This window comes from Amblyomma maculatum, chromosome 8, assembly GCF_055883805.1.
Source record: "Amblyomma maculatum isolate TAMU_Amacu chromosome 8, ASM5588380v1, whole genome shotgun sequence".
In the NCBI taxonomy this organism is placed as follows: Eukaryota; Metazoa; Arthropoda; class Arachnida; order Ixodida; family Ixodidae; genus Amblyomma; species Amblyomma maculatum.
The window spans coordinates 29,636,864-29,659,976 of NC_139351.1; the positions used below are offsets into that span (position 1 = coordinate 29,636,864).

The window sequence follows — 23,113 nt, forward strand, 5'->3', positions numbered from 1 at the left end:
AATTCGTTCCTGTAGTGGGGTGGGCTTATTTTCCAAACAGAAGTTGAGTGCAGGGCTAGACTCGCCTAGCCTGTTCAGAAATCATCAGTGAACATACCTTGACCCACTACTCCCCCTCTCCCCCCCAAGCAAAAAACCAATACCTTATTGGATTATTGCCGCCAATAGGCCTATTTGTCCTATTGGTTCTCTTGTGGTATCGGTGATGTTGGGATATCGGTATCATTAGGCTATTGGTCTACGAGTGCATTGGTTCTATGAGAATCGCATTGCAGCGGCTGCCTTGGACCACACAACAAAAGCAGACGAGAGCAACGATTTCAAATCGCAAGCCATATTTTATTTTCCATGCTTACATACATTCTGCAAATTGCATGGCTGTGCTTTAGTCTTGAACACTGGGTAATGCTGCAGGTGTGGATCAGCTGCAGATCAGATGATGTCATGAAGTTCGCTGCATGGAAAAAAAGCCTTTTCAGGAAGGCATGCAACATTTCACTGCTGTACTCTAATTATGAACAGTTTTGAAAGCTGCCACTCAAGAACAACACATAAGGCAGGAATCCACACAGGGGCAGGTCAAGTGTTGCATAAGCATGTTGTCTCCAACGAACATTTTCCCGAACGGTGCAATTCCAAATGGAACAAGTGAAAGGTTGTAGGCACTTACATGCTGAGTGAGCACATGCACATTGCATGAAAGACCACATACACCCACTATGTTTCATTCTATAAAAAATGAAAAAGACGGTCCTAGGAGCAGCGTGAGTGCATGGTCTTAGAGCAATGCCTCATAACTATTGGTGTAACCAGTAAGGTTGCATGTAAAATGTGCGAGTGAGGCCTGGCCGTTTGTGACACGCACTTTCGTATTAGCTGGGATGCTACTTGAGAAACACCAACCTACAGTAGTTATAGTAACAAGACCCCAAAAATTAATGAGCCCCGAAGGCCAGCCTACTCATGGTAGGGTTGACATGCAAAGGTATTGCAGTCAGTAACCATGCAGCAGAATAGGCAGCTTGATGATACAGTCACAAAAATTACATATGTTGGTTTTGAGGAAAGTCCCACATGTATTGAAAGGCATGGAATGAAGTACCGAAATGCCACTGCTGCACAATGCATGCCTTAAAAATTACTATGATGCTGATTACTGGAAGACTAGCATGGGTGCACGCTGTCACCAGTAGTCCACAAGCAAGTTGATAATGACCTCTTACTGCAAGGGTTTTACGCGTGTTGTCACAGGAACCATGATGGAGACCAAGACATAGCTTACACAAAGCAGATCAAAGCCGGCAGCAATAAGCGAATTAAAAGCACATTCTTATACCTTGAACGGCTGCTACCATGATTTGTCCCCAAATCTTCCATAACATCCAGTTAGCAAAATAATTGTCTGACATAAGAGCTTTCACAAAGTTCTCAACACCCCAAGTTGCCATGATGTTGCATATTAAATGCAAAGCATGAAAAAATGAGCAAGAATTTCCGGATTCTTTTCAAATGTGCTACAGTGTGATAACAGCAGTATTCATAAAAATTATTCTGCCATGCAGCATCACACCAAGCCAAGTGGGGAAATGCACTGCATTAATGGTACGGTGTCAGTACTGCATAATCTACCTCCAGCGAAACTGCTGGTAAAAGCAACCTTCCTTTTAGCACGGTGATATTTTTTCGCTAACGACTACACTGCTAAGTAATCTCTCGAACTATAGTCACCCTTTTTAAAGTCAAGCTCATTTTTATTTTTTCTTGCAAATATTTGTTTTCGCACCCCTTCACTTCGAGTGATGTAGGCGATCATCGGAATGCGCGTCTGCTGCGCTGCTGAAAGCGTCTCGTACATATGCCCATGGGATAAAATTATCACCGCAAAAGCCAAGATTTCGCGCATCCGTGTTGATTGCAATACCTCACAGCGGCAGCCAACTGCAGGGTGTTGCAAATGGATCAGCTCGTGGTAAGCGGAGCTGGACCTTTAGAACGCTGATGAAAGTGGCAATCTCGTGCAGAAAGCAGCCAGGAAAAAATCAAAAATATGATTGTATGAAATTTCATATATTAATACTATTAAGACATATGTATACATGCCAAACCAATATGGATGGTTGTACTGGTTGCCCATGTTGTTGTTGTTGTTGTTGTTGAAAACTTTTATTGTCCAACAGAGAAGGACCACACCGCCTGGGCCGCTCTGTCTCACCCCCCTGTAAGGGGGAGGGGACTTAGCGGCCCAGCCGCACGGGATGGTCGCATTAGATGCTGGCCGGTTTGGTTTCGCCGGCGGCCTCTGCTGCCAGTTGGACGGCGGTGAGTTGGAGCTCAGGGTCTGAGCTTCGCAATAAGGTTTCCCAGGCTTCCCTACTGCTAATGTTTCGCGCCCTGCCTGGGGAGTAAGCGCACTCCCAAATTATATGGTCGAGGGTTCCTCTCGCCCCACACCTTTTACATTTATCGTCCTCGCAGTCCGATCGGATATGTTTATTTAGTACTGGGTTTGGGTATACTCCAGTCTGCAGGCGTCTCCACGCCATTGCCTGACCTCTATTTAACGCCTTGTTTGGTGGGGGGAAACGCCTCCGGCATTGCCTGTAGTGTTCTGTAATGTCTTGATACGAGATTAATCGCCCTTCTCTATTATGTTCTGCCTGAGCCGAGCCATCCTGTACAGCTCGGAGGTAGAGATCTCGAGCTGCACTGTGGGCCGCCTCGTTACCGCTGACAGATTCGTGCGCCGGGGTCCAGATGATGTTGATCGTCCTATCAATCACTCCTTGCGTTAAAATTTTGGTGGTGAGGGGGTTTACCCTCCCCCTACTGAAATTTTGGATTGCAGTTTTACTGTCGCTAATAATATATCTAGCTTTGGTGCCAACGCAAGCGATCGCTATCGCAGCTTCCTCCGCTATCTCGGTTTCTTTCCCTAGTATGGTAGCCGCCGTGATGAGGGTGCCTCCCCCATCTACCGCCGCTATGGTCATGTATCGACTGCGTCTGTTTCCTGCCGCATCTACGTAGGCAACTTCTGGTTGCCCATGTACAATTGGTATTTGTGTCACACAAATACGACCAGCAACCATTGGTGTAGTTAAAGGGGTCGTGAAACGTTTTCCGGAAATTTTGCACAGCTTGTGTAAATGAAATCCTTATCCTTCATCATATAATATACCTCGATTCGTTTCATCACCCGCGTTGATTTAATAGCAACAAAAACAATTTCGGTTTCCTAGCACGTCCTCCTCCACTCAACAAATGAGAAGCTCCTGTTGTCGGAGCCTGCCGAGCCGAAGTTGACCGAGCTCGGCACATTTCTAGGGGCTACTGCAATATACTGGATTTTAAAAATGGCCGACCTCCTTGGGTTCCAGCGTCGCCTTTTAGAAAGGAGTCGGTGCTTGGGTTTTGAGCCTTATGCCGATGCACCTTTACGGGTGCGAGATCGGGAAGGTTCAGACGACAGCGCCGACGACAACTGCGAAGGCGAAGACGGAGCCTGCGTTGGGCCAGCAGCAGTCGTGCCGAGAGGCCGCGATATAGCCGCGACAACATTTCGCCTTGAGAAGTCCCGATCGTCATCCTCCCGAACCCGACCATCTCGGGAGTACGCATTGATATGTGATGTTCGAGCCTTGTAACCTAGCCTACTTTCAGACGTTGAAGAAAAGTGCAATCGCTAACCGATACATTCGAACTGGTGCAGCTGCGGGCGGTGCGTACCGATGCCGTCTGCCCTCTAGAGCATCTGTTGCCGCGAGATCCCGGCGGCGACTAGGAAGCAGCCATCTGGATGCATTACGGAGCACCCCCGTTTTTGTTACGCTCTGCCTCGACGAAGCGGTACTGACCGTGACACTTGAAACGCTTATTGACCATGGGCTGCTCGTCGAGGCCACAAGGTAATCACAGTGCTCAAAGGGCGACAGCGTGAAAAAGCGACTGCCCGTTTTTCGTTTTCTCACGTGGGAAACACTGTACGGAAAAAAACTATGATGTAAAAAAAAGATGTGCAACTCCAGCATTACCTTCTTGCGATCATCGGCACTCTCCCTTAGGAAAATGCAAAAAAAAAAAAAGAAAGCGTTTGTGTTGTGTTAGCGCCGTGTGTCAGTGAGTTTCGACATCGCGGCACGTTAGCGCCAACAACAGCATCGTTAGTTTTATGCTTTTCTCCGTAGGAGGTGCGCATCAGTTTGCTTTATTTCATGCACCAGTAAACAAGGAAATGTAACATGTATCATTCGAACTTGCGATCATGGGTTGAAGAGCATGCACACAGTTGTAAGGTAATCGAAAAAAAAAAAAAAAAGTTGCTGTTCACACATACTTGCTCGTTTTATTAGTTTGGTATGCATCTTCAACAGTTGCAGAACTTGAACAGACGATTACATAAGAATGGTCATAAGGCACAATAAAATAGGTACATATAGTATTTCATTTCAAAGGATACTGTTTAGAGTGAAATTCACATGGCAAGGTAACTTGCCCCCCCCCTTACGGTCACCACCTAAGTGCTGTTTTATTTGCTACTGTTTTCACTTTTTTTGCCAACTTGCATTAGGTGACAATGTGGTATAGTGTACGAGACAATTTGAATTCATTGCAACCTTTATCACCACCTCCACTGGTCTGTGGATGCTCAGAGCAGAGCATGGTACATACAATTTGCATCTGAGTAGATGCACAGTAAACTCTCTCAAATGGTTTGATGCCGGCATCTTACATGCGCTGAACCTCGCTAAAAAAAGATTCTCTGAAAAAAATATAAAAATTTTTCCTCCAAGTGTAACAACCTAAGCAAACTTCCACAGTGGGAGTAAGCAATGGGCATCTTAAAGTTAACAAATGAAAGCTGACAAAAAGATTACATCATATAGTAGTCTTGCAACACTCGCTATTGCTGGCACATGCAAAAATTTGGCACTGAAAACAAACAATTTCACTGCTGCCTCCTTACGTGTTGGTTATGCATTCTGTCAGTGTGGCATGTTGTCGGGAAACGTTTGACAGCCATTGACAGGAATGGGCCTAACGTTTATTACTCTTTCAAGCAGGGCAACTCTATGCGCATTCCTGCTTCACGCATAGGTTACACGCTAAGCATCTTTTTGCTGCCCTGATGATGGCATCGCCTACCTTGATCTCAGACACACTACCCCTTCCCTCCAACATAGCAGCTCCATATTGGTATGATGGTCACCTTGTATACTGCGATCTGCGTGGCACTTGTTCCCCTGATGTGTTAGCAGCAACAGACCGTTCACTGTGCTCAATTCCTCATGCAAGGGTTGCTGTTGCTCCTTGTCTTTCACCTTGACTGTGGCCGCACTTCCTTATCTGGCCCAGATGATGCCGCACCATCTTTCCAGAGCACTGAACCAGCTAAGAATGTCGGCCCACCAGCTTCACTATAATTCTAGACATCCATTTCACTCCTGGAAGGAATTATCAGACATTACCTTCCTCCTGCACCCATTTGGCAGTTCGTGTGCAAATTCTCTTCAATGCCAGGCTACTCCGGTGTGGGTACTGTGTGGTCCAATTGTGTTGGCATTTCACAGCTAAACATTTGCAGGACTGATACCTGTTGTTTAATGGACTGTGCAGTGCTGCCACTACAAGGTTGATTGGTTCTTGTGAATCTGGTTTCTTCACTTTCCCCACACACCATTCAGTTTGTCCATTAATAACGGGGTTGGTATAGATGTGAGGTTATGTATCGAATGCCATTCATCATGAAGTAGTTAATCACTAGCAGTGGAAGCTTGCATGTTCCATTTCTTTAGCAGACAGTAACTGTTGCTGTTCCCACTACTTGCAGTGCCTGTCCAAACCAGGTGTGCAAATGTACGTCATCGTTTGCCAACTTGGGTTCGTCTGCAGTCCAAATGGATCAAAGCGTAGCACTATTGATCATTATGCAAGAAGACACTGAGTTCACTTCAGAAGTCACATCTTGCCATGAAAATTGAGAACCACAGATTTTTGCAAGGTGCAGATCCAACAGAGTGCAGACCGTGAAGCGTTGAAGCTTTGTGCTTGACATTCTTTGCTGGCTGAGGTCCTTGACTTGTCCCCAAGCAGTTGCTTTGCCGGTAGACTTTTCTAGTTGCTTTCTGCTTTGAAATGCTGGCTTTCTCAGTGTGACTTGGAATTTTAGCAGTAATGGCATGTTGCTCTCTCGAACCTGCATGATTTTGTACTGTGGGCATCGCCACAGTGCGAACAGCGTTGTGCTTGCTTCTTGTTAGTCTTGCCATTAATCTGATGCCTGTGTTGATTGCTTCTTTGTTGAAGTTCAAACGCTCGGTTGGCAGTTTTTACATGAATGGCGAAGTTGAGAGCCTTGAAGCACGTCAGGTCATGCTGTGCAAAGAGCTAATCCTGGAGGTTCTCATCACCTAGGCCAGAAACAAACCTGTCACGCAGCATTAAATCTGTCTGCAACAATGTAGCGTTCATTACAGTAGTCGTAGCGGTAGTAGTTGTAGACGTAGCGCCTTGTGTGGTTACTGCCGGTGCTGTTGACAAAATCCCATAGTTACAACTCGAAGCTAAACTGCATAGTGCAGTTGTGTAACAGATTCACTAGGCAGTTGGCGTCAACGTAGAAACATAGCATGGCTAAATGTCGTATAAGTGAAGGTCAAAGTGCACCGTCAGTGCCTATGCGATATTGACACGGTTTACTTGGTCTGGCATTTTTGACTGCAGAAGTGCACAAATGAAATTTAAATCTCAGCTCCACATAACGTAAGAAGGGATACATGTTGCTTGACTGGGTCGGTCATGCCATTGCACTTGAAAAAAACTTGAGTCAGCAATACCATGTCGTCCAAGATGCACCAGACAAACTTTTGAACTCCTCCATCTGCCTTGAGAAGTCGCTTAGTTGGGTTGCTATGCTCACGTTTGTTGCGCTGCTACTTAGTGTGTCTACAGACTGTAGCATTCCTCAGCGCCAAAATGTTGTCAGTGTGGAATATTGCGGGGAAACATATGAATTGACAGGGACAAACCTGGTGTTCTTTGTTCCTTTAAACAGAATGACTCCATCTGCACACACTAAACTTCTTTCTATACTGATGATGGTGCCATCCACACTTATCTCAGACACAACACTAGTACACAATGTGCAAGATGACTGCCATGTTCTGTCTGACAAAAACTGCATTGCCTTGAGGCATTAGTTTTCTTACCTCACATTTTCTCTCAGTTACCTGCAGTAAAATTCAGAGTTCACCATGCTACCAGGAAGAATAAATCCACGATGAGAATTGCACTGGCCCTGTCGCCGTGGCTGAATGGTTAGAGGGCTCAACTGCTGAGCCCAGGGATATGGGATCGAATCCTGGCGGCGGTGGTCGCTTTTTTGATGGAGGCGAAAAGCAAGGGGCATGTGTGCTGTGCGATGTCGGTGCACGTTAACCCATTGGCTTCCGCGCCTTCCGTGGCCATTCCTGCCTGGGATTCCGTGTCGAAATTTTCGCGGCGCGTGAAAGCATGCGGCGCTCCACAAAATTCGCAATAAAGTTTGCTAAACACGTCGTAGAAAGACACAGTTTGTTTTATTGTCTTCTCAATTAGTCACTGCACAAGAACACTCAATATGACTTTCGTGTATGGAATGCCTTAAAATGTACAGGCACGTGAAGTGCAACTTCACATCGTTCACACTCCCAGCGGCTCTCAGATTTTTTGCCATGTACCTTGCAAACTATGCACAGCCTCGAAGAGTTCTGCTTTATCTTGTTGGGTGGTATCTGTCGAGGGAAATGAGCCCACTCTGAGGCTTGTAGCCGCATTGGCGTAGCAGCAGCAGGTGGGCTTCGTCGACCGCGGTACTGCGGAAGAACGGCTGCTTCAAACATCTCCTCTGCCAGATTCACTTTCCAGTCTGTGTAGTGGATCCGCTTGCCAGTTGACCTCATCCACAAGACATAGCTGTCGTAAACAGCAATGTCCATGATGTAAAAAAAGATTTTTTTGTACCCTTTTGCGTACCTCCTCATAATCGGAAACGAAGCCAGTTGCTGGTCCTCGCGGTCCACTCCTCCCATACCACGGTTGTAGTCGAGTACAACCTTCGGCTTCAAAATAGGCAAGCTATCCTTTCGGCGCTTCTTTCCTGTGTCAGTAACAGCAGCTTCATTGTGCCACGTTGAAAGCATTGTTACCTGCTTCTTATCTTGCCATGTAAGGGCCATGATCCCTCGTGAAAGAGCTTTGCATTCACCTTTCTGCAATTTGCAATTTTTGAATTCTGTGGGCATATTCTTCCGGTGGATACGAACTGTGCTTATAGCATTCGACCCAGCTTCTTTCAGGTGACGAAACAGCATTGGTGAAGAGTAGCAATTATCCTTGTAGACCGTGTGGCCATCAGAAAGACGCTTATCGACGAGGTCAATGACAACTGCTTCACTGCATAACAACCCAGTGGTAGCAGGTGTTTTTTTCACTTTTTCCCGTGTAGACGGCAAATTTGAGGCAGTATCCGCTTGACGATTCACAGAGTTCATAAAATTTGATTCCAAATCTTGCACGTTTTGAAGGGTTGAATTGCACATATGACAACCGACCACAAAACTTCATCAGGCTTTCGTCCACTGCGAGGTTCTCTTCTGGGTTATACGCTGTGCCGATAGACTTTAGAATGTGATCGAGCACAGGCCGTATCTTCCACAGCTTATCGTCATTTAGAGGCAGGGTGTTATCACAGAAATGAAGATAGCGCAATAATGCCCAAAAACGCTGTCTCGGCATAACAGTAGCAAAGAACGGTGTACTTATAACACGCCTTGTTGACCAAAAGGAATGCAGAGTGCTCTTTTTCACCTGACTCATCAATAAACACATGGCAAAATAGGCCTTCATTTCATCGGCAGTCGCTTCCTGCCAAGCGGGATCGGGTTTCAAAAGCTGCCTTTCACAAGCAAACGCGTTTGTCTGCAAGGCGATCATGTTCCAAATCTCATCTCCGAGGAGAGTGTCGAACATTCCCAAAGCACTGGGAGTTTCACCTATTTGAAGTTGTATGGATCTCTTGATGTCTGGTTGGCCAGTAAACGGAAGCTTGGCAACGGGTTCGTTTCTGTCATTTTCTTCCCACTCCCATTCTTCTAGTTTTCGCGCCTTGGCGGATGGCGGTGACGAGTCCAACACATCTCCTTCTTCTGAACACATATCCTCATCAAAATCACTGTCAGTGCCAGAATTGGAATCACCATCATCTAGCGGAATGTATTCATCTTCGCAGGCATCACTTTCCGCATCACTGTCGAACACAAGTTCAAGTATTTCCGCTTCAGTCAAACTACGACCTCTGCGGGAGGCCATGTTGATCGCAAGACGGGACAGCAAACTCTTTGCACCTAGAAAAATTCCAACGCCCTCAGATTGTGGACAACTATATCCATCTGGTGGCAAATTCATGAAGGAAAAGTTAAAAAAATTGTTTGTGCTGCCATCTGTGAAACATTGCCAAAAACAACATTTTTCCCAGCGGCCGGCGAATCACCGGCCAGAGCAACTTTGGCTTCGTCTCTCCCGGCCGGCGGATCGCCGGCCACAGAAGCCAATGGGTTAAAGAACCCCAGGTGGTCGAAATTCCCAGGGCCCTTCACTGCGGCATCTATTTTAGCCTGAGTCGCTTCCAGATGTTAAACCCTACAAACCAAACCAAGCCACATAATGGCATTTTACAGCATTAACCTGAGAGATTATAATTAATTGTACAGATGCCAGAAACATGAGTAACTCAATGGTAAAAGCCCCAAACCAGACTTTTGTTTTGCTATGGTGAAAAAGAAAATAATATTGCTCCTTCTCTTGTCAACAGGCGGTACCACTACATCAGCTACAGCCAGCTTGCACACTGGCTTTGGGGACGCCTGGGCAGAAATCACCGGAAGGTTCTCCCTGCCTGTGCTGTAAACCAAATAAGGGAGAGATTTCCGTCCGAAGGTTACGCTGGTTTCCAGTATGCGCAAGGTTTATGAAGTCATCACCACCACCAGCCTCACTGCACCCACTGCAGGGTAAAGAAGGCCTCACCCATACGCCTCCAAGTTGCCCATTCCTGTCCCACCGGTATCCACTTTACCCCGCAAACTTTCCGTTCTCATCTGCCCACCTTTCTGCTGCCCTTGCTATGCTTGTCTTCCCTTGGAATACAGTGTGTCACCCATATGGGTGACACACTGGTTATCTTGCCTTTGCATTACAGGATCTGCCATTGTCATTGCCATTGTCACACACAAGTCACTGACTATTCCCTTGCCCATTCGGCATGCTTCCTGCTACCCCTACCATTTTTCGTTCCATAGATTTCTGTGTGGTCCTCAATTTAATTTGAACTTTTTGTTAACCTCCACATTTTTTGCCCCATAGGCAAGTACTGATAGATAGCAGGTGCTGTATAATTTCTTCTTGAGGGACATAGGTAACCTGCCATTCATGATTTGATAGTTGCTGTTGAATGCACTCTACCCCAGTCTGATTCTTCCTTATTTCCCTTTCATAATCCACATCTGCTGATATTACTTATCCTAAGCAGACATATTCCCTTACCACTTCCAGTGTCTTGCTACCTGTTGCAAAAAACTTCCTTTCTGAGGTTGTACAGCCGACGTCACCCTTGTGTAGAGCACTCGAGCAAGACATATCAGGCTACAAAAGCTGAAAATAGACTCCAGCTCCAGACTTCTGGGCTAGGTGCTAGTGTCTACCTTGGTTGCGACTATCTGTGGCACCACTTTCACTCAAGTGTTGCTGCAAGAACCTACCAGCTGCGGCTGATATCTGGCCTTATTTACAAGGACGTGTGTCTCCCGAGCGCTTTACACAAAGGTGACGTCGACTGTACAATACTTTAGTCTCCTGCATATTAATTTTAGCCCTACTGTTTTGTTTTGCCTATGTTATTAATCGTTCTTTGTAATTCTTCACCTAAGCTACTCAGAAAGGCAATGTCATCAACAAACTCAGATTACTGAAAGAGCCTCCATTAACCCTTATCCCTAACTGTTGTTCCCAATCCAGCCCTCTGAATACTCCATTTTAGCAAGCGATGAGTAGCACTGGGGAGATTGTCTCTCTTTGTCTAACACTTCTCTTTATGAGAATTTTATTACTTTCTTTATGGAGATCTATGGTTGCTGTGCAGCCACTATAGATACCTTCCAGTACTTCCACTAATGGCTTGTCTACTGCTGCAGTCTCAATTGAATCAAAAGCTTTATCATAATCTATGAGCTATATATAAGTTTTGGTTATATTTGAGCGTTTTTCTGTCCCCTGGTTGATAGTTATGGCTATGATTTATAGCAGAATAGCCTTTACTAAAGCAGGCCTGATCGTTTGGTTGATTGAAGTCTAATGCCTTGATTCTATTAGCAATAACCATAGTAAATACTTTGTACGTAATGGATAGTAGGCTGGTTGGTCTAATTTTTTAAGTCCTTGACGTCCCCTTTTTTTACGGACTAAAATATTAGCATTTTTCCAAGATTTTGGTACAATCAAGGTCCTGAGGCATTGCGCAGGGTGGCTAGTTTTTCTAGCATGATATCCGCATCGTCCTTCAATAAATGTATAATTTTCTGATCTTTTGCAGCTGGTTTCGCCCTTTTCATAGGTTCTAAAGCTTTCTTTACTTCGTTCTTCGTTACTAGCAGAACATCTGATTGCCCTGCACTACTGCCATTCTCATTATTGTCCTGATTACTTTGTATATGGTATACTTCAGTCAGAACTTCTGGGCTAATTTGTTAACAGTCATGTCTTGCTAATATAAGAAAAGTTTGTGGGACTGATCTTTGTCCATTCATTCTGCTGCACTAATTATTGCATAGATATTAATTACTTATTTGTGTGTTAAAAGCAACACATGCGATTTGACTGAATTTATACCCCTTTTCTCATTCTGTAATTTCGCTTTTCTAAACAAAGATAAACTGCTAAAATTGCTTATTGCTGCTCTGCAAGTAGTGCTGCATTGGAAACTATGTTAACTTATTCTGCTGCATAGGTCACATGAAGTGCGGCTATAATATAGCTTCCAAAAATTTCTGTTCCATCAGTTGTAGCGCAGCAGTGCCATCCATGAGCTTTAACAGAAAATAAAACCCTGAAAGCCTGCACTGCCGTGCAGTTGTCGTCCAGGCAAAGACTACGCCCCCCTGTCGGACTCGCACTGCGCGCTCTCTCAAAAACGGTCGATCTGCGTGTTTGGGTGTTCAATATACTTATTCACAGCGCCGCTGTGAAAACCGTACACGCGACACAGTAATGGGTCATGCAGCATTGAGGCGAAGCTGACTTAACATTTACGAAAAAGATCCTTTGTGTCACAGATTTAGTAAACAAGGCTGACCAAAGGCAGAAAAAGAAAGTAAGGCAATAGCAGGATGAAATCAGCTGCACCCTTTTTAATTACTTCCTTTCCTGAGGGGCACACAACTAAACGAACATTGGCACGGTGGGTAGGCAGGTGGTTGATGACAAATAAGTAATGGATACACTGGTCGTGTATGCCTTTTGTGCATGTGGTAAGGCAATATGCTTCATAGGTAATATAGGAGGCAGTAAACCACAAAGTGGAATTGAACTAAAGTGGTGAGAGCTGTAAAAGTCAAGTTCAGTTTCAGCTGAAGTAAAGAAAGGTTCAAAAATATAATACAGCCCAGTCAGTGATTATTCATATTTTTTGCTACGTAATCAAGTGAAAGCAAAGAGCACCTCATTAATTTTGGAGGTGCAAAGCTTCATAAAACTTAAATGTATTCCACTCAATGGACTAAAAAAACAGGGTTTGAAGTATTCGTTCACATAAATTGCTTGTTTTGTTGCAGTAAAAATCATGCTCACTGGCTATAATGTGTTATTTGTATACCAGTCACATTACAATTTTTCTGTATAGAAGTGTCCATATTAGCCAGATATCACTATTACGCAGATCGAGGAGTGCACAAGAGGGTCAATGCACAATTAGGACAAGTGACTGCAAAATGTGCCAAGGCATTTCAAAGAAGTAACAACACATAAGAGCCCTTCTTCCCTTTTTTTTTTTCAGAAGTGTTGTTTTTAAACATGCCAGATTTCAGCCTATCCATTTCTGGTAGATAATTATCTAAAGTTGCATTTACATCCACCTTGTTAACGTTATAGTTTTGCTTTCAATGTGCTGATACTGCATATGAGGGAAAGGAGGCTCACTTAGAATGTATTTTGTGCACTCTGCTCCACCTACAGTTTTGATAGGTGGAATTTTTTATGGGTGAGTAATGACCTCAAACACACCACGATAATTGTGCAGCTATATATATACTTGTTTGCATATTTAGGTGTAAGGCACCAAAGAAGCATGAATAAAGATGTTCTGCTCCAAGTGAACTGGCTTGTAAGCTGAAAATGTTTAACTTCTGGCATGCTTCATGGTAGGCAATGAACTAGTGGCCAGCCAATAAATTATTCTGAAACTAAGATGTCTTTCTTTCAACACTTCTGACTTGGTAGTATTAGAGAACGCCCACCTGTATTACTGGGTGGTGCTCCCCATGGCACTGGCAAACCTAGACTTTCTAGCTGCCACGAGTTCACCTTTGGAAGGTCTCGGGAAAGAGTGACTCATGGGGGTGGTGCAGTCGAAGGGTTTGCTGCAAAAGCAGACTTAAAAGATGGCCACTGTTTGCAGCAGCGTGCAGTCTCATCCAGAAGGAGGCCAACATAATCTGCAAATCAGAAGGAGTGCATGTATGAATGAGTGTTATCCTTATCACTCATTCATACATTCATTCATACAGGACAATCGCAGAGAACAAAAAGTGATGAAGCATTAGCATTATCCTTTCAAATATACCACACATTAACCAGTCTTACAACAGTATGTTGAAAATGCATGTATAGCAAAGCCCTCTTATGAGTGATCGTACGCAGCCGTACTATGCATGAAAACTCCTGTACTAGAACCCTCAGATGACATAGAGTTATTTCTGATTTCTGGTTGAATATGAAACCAAAACACTGGTGACGCCTCATTTTAAAGCCGATTTTGGGAGTCAGATGAAAGATTACAGTTAACATTGTAATGCAGGTATGTAAAGCAAGGCCTGTAATGTACCATATGAAGCAATGTGGCCAAAGACCATTTTCATGTCAGGGCTTGCTGTCAGTGTTCCACAGTCCTAGGCGACACCAATTTATAGATTTTACTGTATTCACGCCACTAGGTGGCTGAAAACTTTCATGTCACAGATATGAACACCCTCGGCCACATTGCACCTTTAAACTGGAGTGTACAGACTCAAAAATAAATGGTTGATTGAGCATACCATATAAAAGAAGTAACAAATTTGACCATTACATATCTGAGATCCCGAACCTTAAAATTTCACTTTTCTTTTTCCTAGTGCTAAGCATACTGACTACCATATGTAGGTTCAGCTTTCACAGGACAGGCAACAGCTGTGCCCTTCCTTGCTTTTGGGTTCTTTTTTTTCCATTTAGACAGGCCTTCAGCTGTGGTGGCTTGTCCTTAGCTGGCATTCTCATTAAAATGGAGTATTGCCAGCTGTGTTCTGAAAATAGACAATCCGACAGTTCTTCAAATGTAAATTTTCAACAGGTCTCATTCACCACCTACCTTGCACGCATGCCCTCAGATGAGGAACATATGGACTTTGGTGCAAAGCCTATAAGCACGCTGTGAAAGGCCTCCAAGCTGAAAGTGTGTGTGCTGGGTGCCAGTTTCCCAATGTCTTTAACGAGACAGGGTGCCATGAAAACCTCGACAAACCTGTTGTGTGCAGGTGTCCATATATTAAAAAAAAAATTCTGGATAAGTCTTCTTCAAATGGCACCACAATGAAGTATCATTGCATATTTTTTGGTGCACATAATTTTCAGAATTATTAATATAGTTGTATATGCACTGAGGTAACAAATAGTAGCGTGGGAAAGGTTGACCATTAGTTGAAATCGGGCACCTAAGCTGTTTGGCAAAACTTTAAATTTAAGCATTTTGCAAGTCATGCTTGATTACAAGAATATACATTCTACATGGAAGGCACATTGAGGTGTCTGCAAAAACTTATTTTGATTTCGAATAGCGACATACTGACTTGGAACAAGCCATTGCCTATCTCCAAGATCATCATGGGCACAATGTGTGTAGAGCCCTGGGTGATCTGAGTGCACATCTGTGACATGCCGTTCCATGTCTCACAGCAAATCGATGTTGCTATCGCTCATGGCAGCACACCAGTGAAGGTGATTGCTGGCTGGCTGGATCCAAAGTTCCAATATGCTGCATGCAGCTCGTTTTGCATGGGCAGCCAGCTTTTTTTTTATTCATATGTTAATTGCTGTAGGGAATGCTTCGGGAGGGTCTCTGGGTAGGTGATAAAAATGACAAATTATTTTTGACATGCAATTAGTCGGATAGAAATGCCTAATTTGGTGTCCCTAGCTGCAGTCTGCATGTATGGCATGCATATCCTTCATCATCGTTTGTCAGACAACAAAAAAAACAAACAATACCTTTGCTCCTCCTCATGCTTTCAACTTCTGACCCTCCCTTTACTACTATACTTCCCTATGATACTGTTCTCCTCATGGTTAAATTCCACCACGGAATCCAACAAAATTTAATATATAGCATGTTGCCGCATTTTGCAAAACATCATGGAGAAGTCTTTTTATACTCAATTTTACCTTTTGAGATGTGCCAAGCATCAAAGTAGTGTTGGATGATGGGCTCCTTGGTCTGCATGTACTTTGTGACTTGGACATGCCGGTCTGTTATTGATTTAACATTGAGCCCCTGTTCCTTTACCACAGTTATGCTCTTCACAAATGCATGTTTTTCCATCAAGGGGCTTGATTTGACATCTGCACACTTTTGTGGTAAAAAAAATGCACAGTCACATAAAGCCACTTTGTTACAATTGCTCTGACCTACCTCCCCAACTTGCACTTGCTCGAAATGGAAAATTTTGTTCATCTGGCTGACGTGCAGTGAGTAGGTCATAAATTTTGCCGAGAACCCTGGGGTATCGCAGCGTCCATCACCAGCCAGGTCAACATTGCAGCCTTGCAACTGGCAAAACAACTCCTGCTGCTGCTGTTGCCAGATCTGGTGCGAGAAAAAGGGGTTTTTTCACTGACCAGATATTACATGAACACATATATGCACAAATTGGTGTCTCATATTTACAGGCACATCGGCAGATGCAGGTTTTCCACCCAAAGAGGATTAGGCTATTATATGTTGTTCAATAACATTGGAAAAAAAAAAAAAATGGGAATAAATGGCTTCACATCCTGAAATTTAATGGGAGTTCAGTGTATTCAACCACCTTCTGAATCATCCCTTGTATAGGCATATGATCCAGTTGCTAAATTCTTTTGCTTGTAGTGATGGTTTTACTGCATAAGCTGGAATAACTCTAATCGTAAAGCATTGGTTCGGTAATTTATTTGGCAGCACACAACCTTTGTTCTACCTTGTTAATCGCAGGAAGCAGATAGCCTCGCTGGTAGTTGAAAAATGTTCGTGGCGTGAACACCTGCACATTCACATGCTCAAACATTCAGAGCACTGAGGTGGGGCTGGTGCTGGCAAACAGCATGGCTGCTGACAGTAGCACGTTGCCTGCTGGCTTGCCGTTCATCATCGGTTGGCTCTTCCAGGTAAGGCAGTGGTGGTTCGTGCACATCATGTGTACTTGGAGCAGAGTCCCAGTCACACAACTTACGCTTCTGCAACAGGAATAGCATTCACGGCATACTGTGAACAGCTCCTTGAGGCAGCTTTCAAACACGACGAACTTCTTCTCATCCTGAGAAAAGGCTTCCTCAGTGCTGGAGTCAAGTCTGAAAAAATACAAAGTTCGGGTCGTTAAATTGTGAAGTATTTTTCTGCAGAGGTGATTGGAGGCTAGAATTTAACAGGATTGAAAGCAGTAGTAAATATAAGAACTGCCCAAACCGGCACTGCGTCTAAGGTGTTCTAGTGCACATTTTCGCATACCATGCGCTCTGCTTTTAAATAATGTAAGCACAGGTTTACAGAGCTTCAAGAATTTTTATAATGTTACACTGATGCTGTCTGAGCAGCTGCTTGTGCCACTGAATATTGTGAAAGCATTTGATGGATCAAGACCTGCTTGGTGAATATTTATGCATAGTGAGGTTTATGAGAAGCACGAATAATATGTACACATTCACAGTTCAGTCACGTAAGCACAGACAATATGGTACTCATACAATTAGAAAAACGTAGCGGAAGGAATGGAACTAAAGACTTCTATGTTTAGCAGTGGAAACTTTTGCTACGTGTGCTTTGGGCTGAGTATGCAAACCCACTGATGCCTCTGATCCCCTAGCTCATGAAAGAGATGCACACCCTTATGTGCCCTTGTTTTTCCTAAGTCATTGATCTGATAATCACACGATCATAATGGAATAACATGCGGCACACATAAAGTCACAATATTTACCCTAGGAAGCTCTTGTTAAATGATGGGAAGAATTCCGAGTGCTCAATGTTATCCTCCTCTTCAAGTCAGGCATCCGATTGTACAGGACTAGAGGCTTGCCTTGGAATGAATGTGGTCTGAGAGAGTGCTCGATCAAGTGGAATTAAGGGGGTCCTGTTCTGGAAGAAGGTGGTAAAGGAAGAGAAAGAAGTGTTGGTGCAAAGGTAGGTGCACTTGCAGTGTTGCTGGCCTCATGGTATGTTTCAGTGGATTGCCTGAGATCTGTCTGCACCTGCATATCTCTTCTTGAATAAACATAGAAGTTCACCTGCGTATCTGTAAGTTGATCAAAACATAAGAATAAAACACATGCACAGTGAAGTGCTATTTGTTTATGCAAATGCGACATCATTGATCTAGTTGCACAATATATTTTAGACAAATTTTCTCTAAATTTTATAGATGAATGCCTCATTATCAGCTTGTAAAGGGTACATTACTGTCAAGCTTGATATCGTCTGTCACGCCCTGCATGCCAAATGCATGATTGCTTTCTTCGCTGGCTTCAAAACTGCTCTAACATTCCGCCACAACATTATACAGGTTGGACCCGACACCACCTGACTGCCGCTCCCAGAATTTTTTTTAGCATTCATTGGTACCACTGGACAATATGGAAAACAAATGTCTGCTTGCTCTTCCCATACTGAAGATTGGAAACACCCTCGGTTAGGCCGTGGTTCAACTATAGCCTAATTATTGTGACACGATTTGTGCTTGTCAAATATTAAAATGAAATGAGCACGCTACTGTTAAGAGGAAAACCTTACGTCGAGCTTGCACATCCCTGCCGTCAGTCTGGCAGGAAGCACTCGAGACACTTCTGGTGGTTTGCGTTGAATTGTCCACCATTCGAGGCGAAGTTTGCACTTCCTCAGCGGTCAAGACTTCATACTGCGAGTCGAGTAGTCCCTAAGAAAAGGAAAAGCTGTTAGCCACCGAAAGATATAAGTATGAATTGCGACGAAGTTGACATCAATCATGTGAACTTACCTCAGACCTCTTCCGCTTTTTTGGTGGTGTATCGGACCAAAGGTTTTGCGTCGGTACGACGTCTGGCTTGAGGCGAGCGTGCTTCACTTCCATGCCGAGGCTTCGAGCGACATCGAGGTTCATTTCATAATCTTCTGGTAAAAAATGATATGTACACACGAACCCCGTCAGTGTGGCCATACCGCTGGGACCATCGCGGTTAATGGCTCGAAGCCAGGCGGCTCTTCGCTGGGGATCACTGGGCAATTTGTGGAACCGAACATTACTTCCACTCCGGTACTTCGTGCTGCAATGCTTCACAATACACACGGATGGCATAGCGACCACTTCTCACACGTGCGCGCGTAGAGGAGCGAATAGCAAACACGACAAGGTATATGAACACGACGGAAAGAATAGATTTGTATGGAAGAGCGTGGATTACGGACACACGAGTTACACGAGTCTCGCCTGCTTCAACGGTTGGATGCATAGAGTTCCTTACACTAACTAGAGGGAAAGCTGAGGGCGCTGCACTTCAGCCACCATGGGCGCGCTAAGAATCATGGGCCGGTGTGCTACTTGTTGCGGGACAGTCGGTTTTTCTCGGTTACGTGGAGTGGCGTTACTGCGATGTTTCTTTTTCGTCATCATCATCATCATTTGAAGGTGCGTACATAGACCGCGAAAGCCATAGTAGCGAAGGCTCAAAAGCAGACGTTGAATGAAGTTGAATTGGTTCACAGGAAGGGAAAGGCGCAGTAACTGTCACACTTGCTCTGTGGACACCCGAACCGCGCCGAAGGGAAGGGAGGAAGGTGGGAATGAAAGTGGAAAGAGAGAAAGAGGAGCCGTAGTGGAGGGCTACGGAGTAATTTCGACCACCTGGGGATCTTTAACGTGCGCTGACATCGCACAGCACACGGACGCCACTTCGTTTCGCCTCCATCGAAACGCAGCCGCCGAGGCCGGGATTCGATTCCGGGAACTCCGGCACAGTAGTCGGGCGTCTTACCACTGCACCACCCCGGCGGGGCAAGCAGACGTCGCCAATAAATGGTTTCTGTCGCCAATAAATGGTTTCTGTTTCCCGAAATGCCACTAAAAACTTCCTGAAGTGATTGCGCAACCATAAATATTTTTATAACGTTTTTTTATTTCAAAGTTTGCATATTAAGTGCGAAATATTGGTATTTGTGCTGCTCAAAACTAAGCCAATAGGAGAAAGAGCCATCGCTTATATTTGATAAATATCACACTGACATGCTGTTTCTCTCTCTCTCTTTACAATTTATAGTCACAATATTCAATCTTAGGGCATTATTTACGGTAGAACAACGTTTATCTTTGCATTAGTTTTGGCCAAAAGTTGTAGTTCTGCACTCGGTAGCTCACTGGCCCATGATGCTTTGAGCGCCCATGGTGGCTGAACTGGCCGTCTGGAAACTCCATGTAAACGCCCATAGACGGCAGCACAGCTTTCCCTCTAGGTAAGAGTAAGAAACTCTATGGTTGGATGGATGGATGGATGGATGGATGGATGGATGGATGGATGGATGGATGGATGGATGGATGGATGGATGGATGGATGGATGGATGGATGGATGGATGGATGGATGGATGGATGGATGGATGGATGGATGGATGGATGGATGGATGGATGGATGGATGGATGAATGGATGGAATATAGGAGCGTCCCCTTTGAAACGGGGCGGTAGCAGCGGTAGCAGTAGCTATCATGCTCATTTTTCTACCTGTATCTTAATTATTGATTTAGATTGGTTAATTAAACCATCATTCTATTTATTAAATTTTTGTTTCTACATTAGTAACATTATGTCACTTCTCTGCTTTTAAGCCACCAATCTTCCAGTCGTTTTTTGCTAGTTTCCACCGCCGGTTTATTCACCCGGTTACTGGTATGCTGGTATCTCTAAACCCCAGAGCTTCAGGAACAGTGACTGCGCCTGCGTCAACTTTCGGATGGATACTGGAGTTACCACATACAGCACATGCGTAATCTCCATTGTTAAATTTCTTTTTGTAGCTGCGTGTTCTAAAGCACCCTGATCTAGTTTCAAAAAGTAGGGCATTGGCATGTGCCTCTTGAGTTATCAAAGAAATCTTCCTTCCTGATCTGCATTTTCCACTTTCGGTATAATTCCACACTCTGTTTCTTTTCCATCGAATTTTTCCAATTTTTACCTGCTGTGTTTTTCACCTGTTGCTTAATGCTCTTTATTTCTGCGTCCTTGAGACTAGCATACTTACTAGTTAGTTTCCTAGTTCTTTTCCTCCATTGTGAGTCAACGCTTTTTAAGTACAAGTATTTAAATACTTTAGTTGCCCATCTGTTACTGTCCAATTTCCTCAGGCGTTCCTCATATAATATTTTACTCTGAGCTTCCCGTACTTCGAAAGATGCCCAGCCCATATCCGTACCGCCTCATTTGTAGTTTTACCGTGGGCACCTACTGCTAATCGTCCAACGGATCTCTGATTTATTTCTAATGTCGACTGTACCTCTGATTTTAGGCACAAAACCGCATTTCCGAAAGTATGTCCGGGCACCATAATTCCTTTCCAAATACCCCTCAAAACATACCTATTGTATCCCCACAATGCCTTATGCTTCATTATCCCGGCATTCCTTCGCCCTTTGGCCTTAAGTGATTGCTCATGCTTTCCAATGAATGCCAATCCTTCGTATACCCATACCCCCAGATATTTATATTCTGCTACTCTAGGTATTTCATGGCCTTGTATTTTAAGACCCTGATCAGTTGAGCCGTTGAAAATCATCAGACCCGACTTAACTGCGCTGAAACTGAAGCCAAGAGCGTCCCCTTCGTCTCCGCAATACTTAACTAGAGTTTGCAATTCTTCCAGACTCTCAGCTAGCAGCACAATATCGTCTGCATACATCAAACCGGGGAGGCGCTGCTCTACCGCCTTTCCACCTAATCTATATGACAGGTTAAAACCTAGGTTACTGTCTTGTATCCTCCGTTCCAGGTTTATCATATAAAGCATGAACAGCACCGGTGATAGAGGACAGCCTTGTCTTAATCCTTTGCATACTTTGACATCTTCCGTACTTCTTATCCCTTCCCACGTAATTTCTACTTTGTTATCCCGGTATATTTCCTGTGGGAACTCTATTATCTCATAACCGATACCTTCTTCTTTTAATATATTCCACAGGAGTTCCCTGCTTACGTTGTCGTACGCCCCGTTTATGTCCAGGAAGGCCAAATACAAAGGTCTATTTTCCACTCTAGATATTTCGATGCATTGGGTAAGCACGAACAAACAGGCTATCATATAAGCGCATACCATTTCTAAAGCCGTTCTGAAATTCTCCGAGCACGGCCGCTCAATGGAGGCGCCTCCATTAATTTCACCGCCTTTAATTTCACCGAGTGCATGGCCAACCTGTACATAACAGATGTTATGGTAATCGGCCTGTAGGATATTTTATGTGCATCCTTTCTCCTTTCCCTTTATAAATCAAATTCATTTTACTCTGCCGCCAGCTATCCAGAATTTTCTTATCACCATACCAAAGGCTGGAAAGCCACCGGCTGTGGAGAGTCTCCGTCCTATCTCCCTCACTTCTTGCCTGGGAAAACTCTATGAAAAAGTAGTCCACCTAAGGCTCCAAAATTACATCGACGAAAACAACATCTTTCCTTCCTGCATGCTGGGATTCCGCAAGGGACTCTGCACGCAAGGTGCTTTCCTCCGGATTAGGGAAGAAGTCATCAACGCCATACCCCGAAAAGGCGAAAATTTCATTCTGGCACTAGATCTCAAAGGAGCATTCGACAACATTGGCCACCAAACCATATTGCAAGAATTAAACAATATCAACTGCGGGAAGAAAATTTTCAAATACGTGAAGGCTTTCCTCTCAGATCGCACAGCCACCATAGGAATTGGAGAGATCCGATCACCAAAAGTACCCATGCCGAACAAAGGTACACCGCAGGGTTCTATAATCTTTCCAATGCTATTTAACATAGCAATGATAAATTTAGCAAAAAAACTGTTCACCCGCACTGATATTGCCTTCACTTTATACGCGGACGACATCACCATCTGGGCTACTCAGGGATCCTTGGCGCAAAAAGAAGCTCTGCAAGCCGCTATAGACCTAGTCGAGGAATTCGCCGGGGAGATTGGTCTTCAATGCTCCCCAGAAAAATCCGAACTTATCAGGCTACACAGAAGAAATTACAAGTCCCCAGGAGAAATTCAGCTCTCTCTAGGAGACCAGATAATTCAAGAGAAGGACAAGATCAGAGTTTTGGGGCTGTGGTTGCAAAACAATTTGAGAGTGGATTATACAATCAAAACACTCAAAACCAAAGTCAACCAAATTTCCAGAATGATTAGAAGGGTGACCTGGCACCGGAAAGGGATGAGGGAGGAAGACACCCTACGCCTTGTACAGGCCCTAGTCGTTAGCAGGATTACCTACGGGCTCCCATATCACGAAATTAGATTCACTGATAAAAGGGCCATTGACACTATCATAAGAGGAGCCTATAAAACGGCCCTAAACCTCCCGCCAACAACATCAACGGAACGT

The 23,113-nt window shown here is 44.3% G+C and overlaps 1 protein-coding gene and 1 pseudogene across 1 annotated transcript; one reads left to right on the plus strand and one right to left on the minus strand.

Annotated features, from left to right (window-relative positions):
• Window positions 1–324: 324 nt before the first annotated feature.
• Window positions 325–19,018, minus strand: LOC146180826 (uncharacterized). Its single transcript, XM_084576154.1, has 8 exons — window positions 18,540–19,018; window positions 18,317–18,458; window positions 17,508–17,822; window positions 16,512–16,881; window positions 15,968–16,141; window positions 15,721–15,904; window positions 13,542–13,739; window positions 325–454 (listed from the first exon to the last, which is right to left on the minus strand). Exons 4-7 carry the CDS (start codon window positions 16,596–16,598, stop codon window positions 13,636–13,638), a joined length of 549 nt encoding a protein of 182 aa, XP_084432280.1. The 5' UTR covers window positions 16,599–16,881; window positions 17,508–17,822; window positions 18,317–18,458; window positions 18,540–19,018; the 3' UTR covers window positions 325–454; window positions 13,542–13,635.
• Window positions 3,184–10,124, plus strand: LOC146180827 (P2X purinoceptor 7-like; annotated as a pseudogene).
• Window positions 19,019–23,113: the final 4,095 nt, after the last annotated feature.

Coding starts and splice junctions, on each gene's coding strand:
- LOC146180826 (XM_084576154.1), bottom strand. CDS start 16,598: ATGTTTGAGCATGTGAATGTGCAGGTGTTCACGCCACGAACATTTTTC. Junction 16,142..16,511: donor TGCTTCCTGCGATTAACAAG/GTAGAACAAAGG, acceptor TTCTCGCACCAG/ATCTGGCAACAGCAGCAGCA. Junction 13,740..15,720: donor TGCTTGGCACATCTCAAAAG/GTAAAATTGAGT, acceptor TCTGATTTGCAG/ATTATGTTGGCCTCCTTCTG.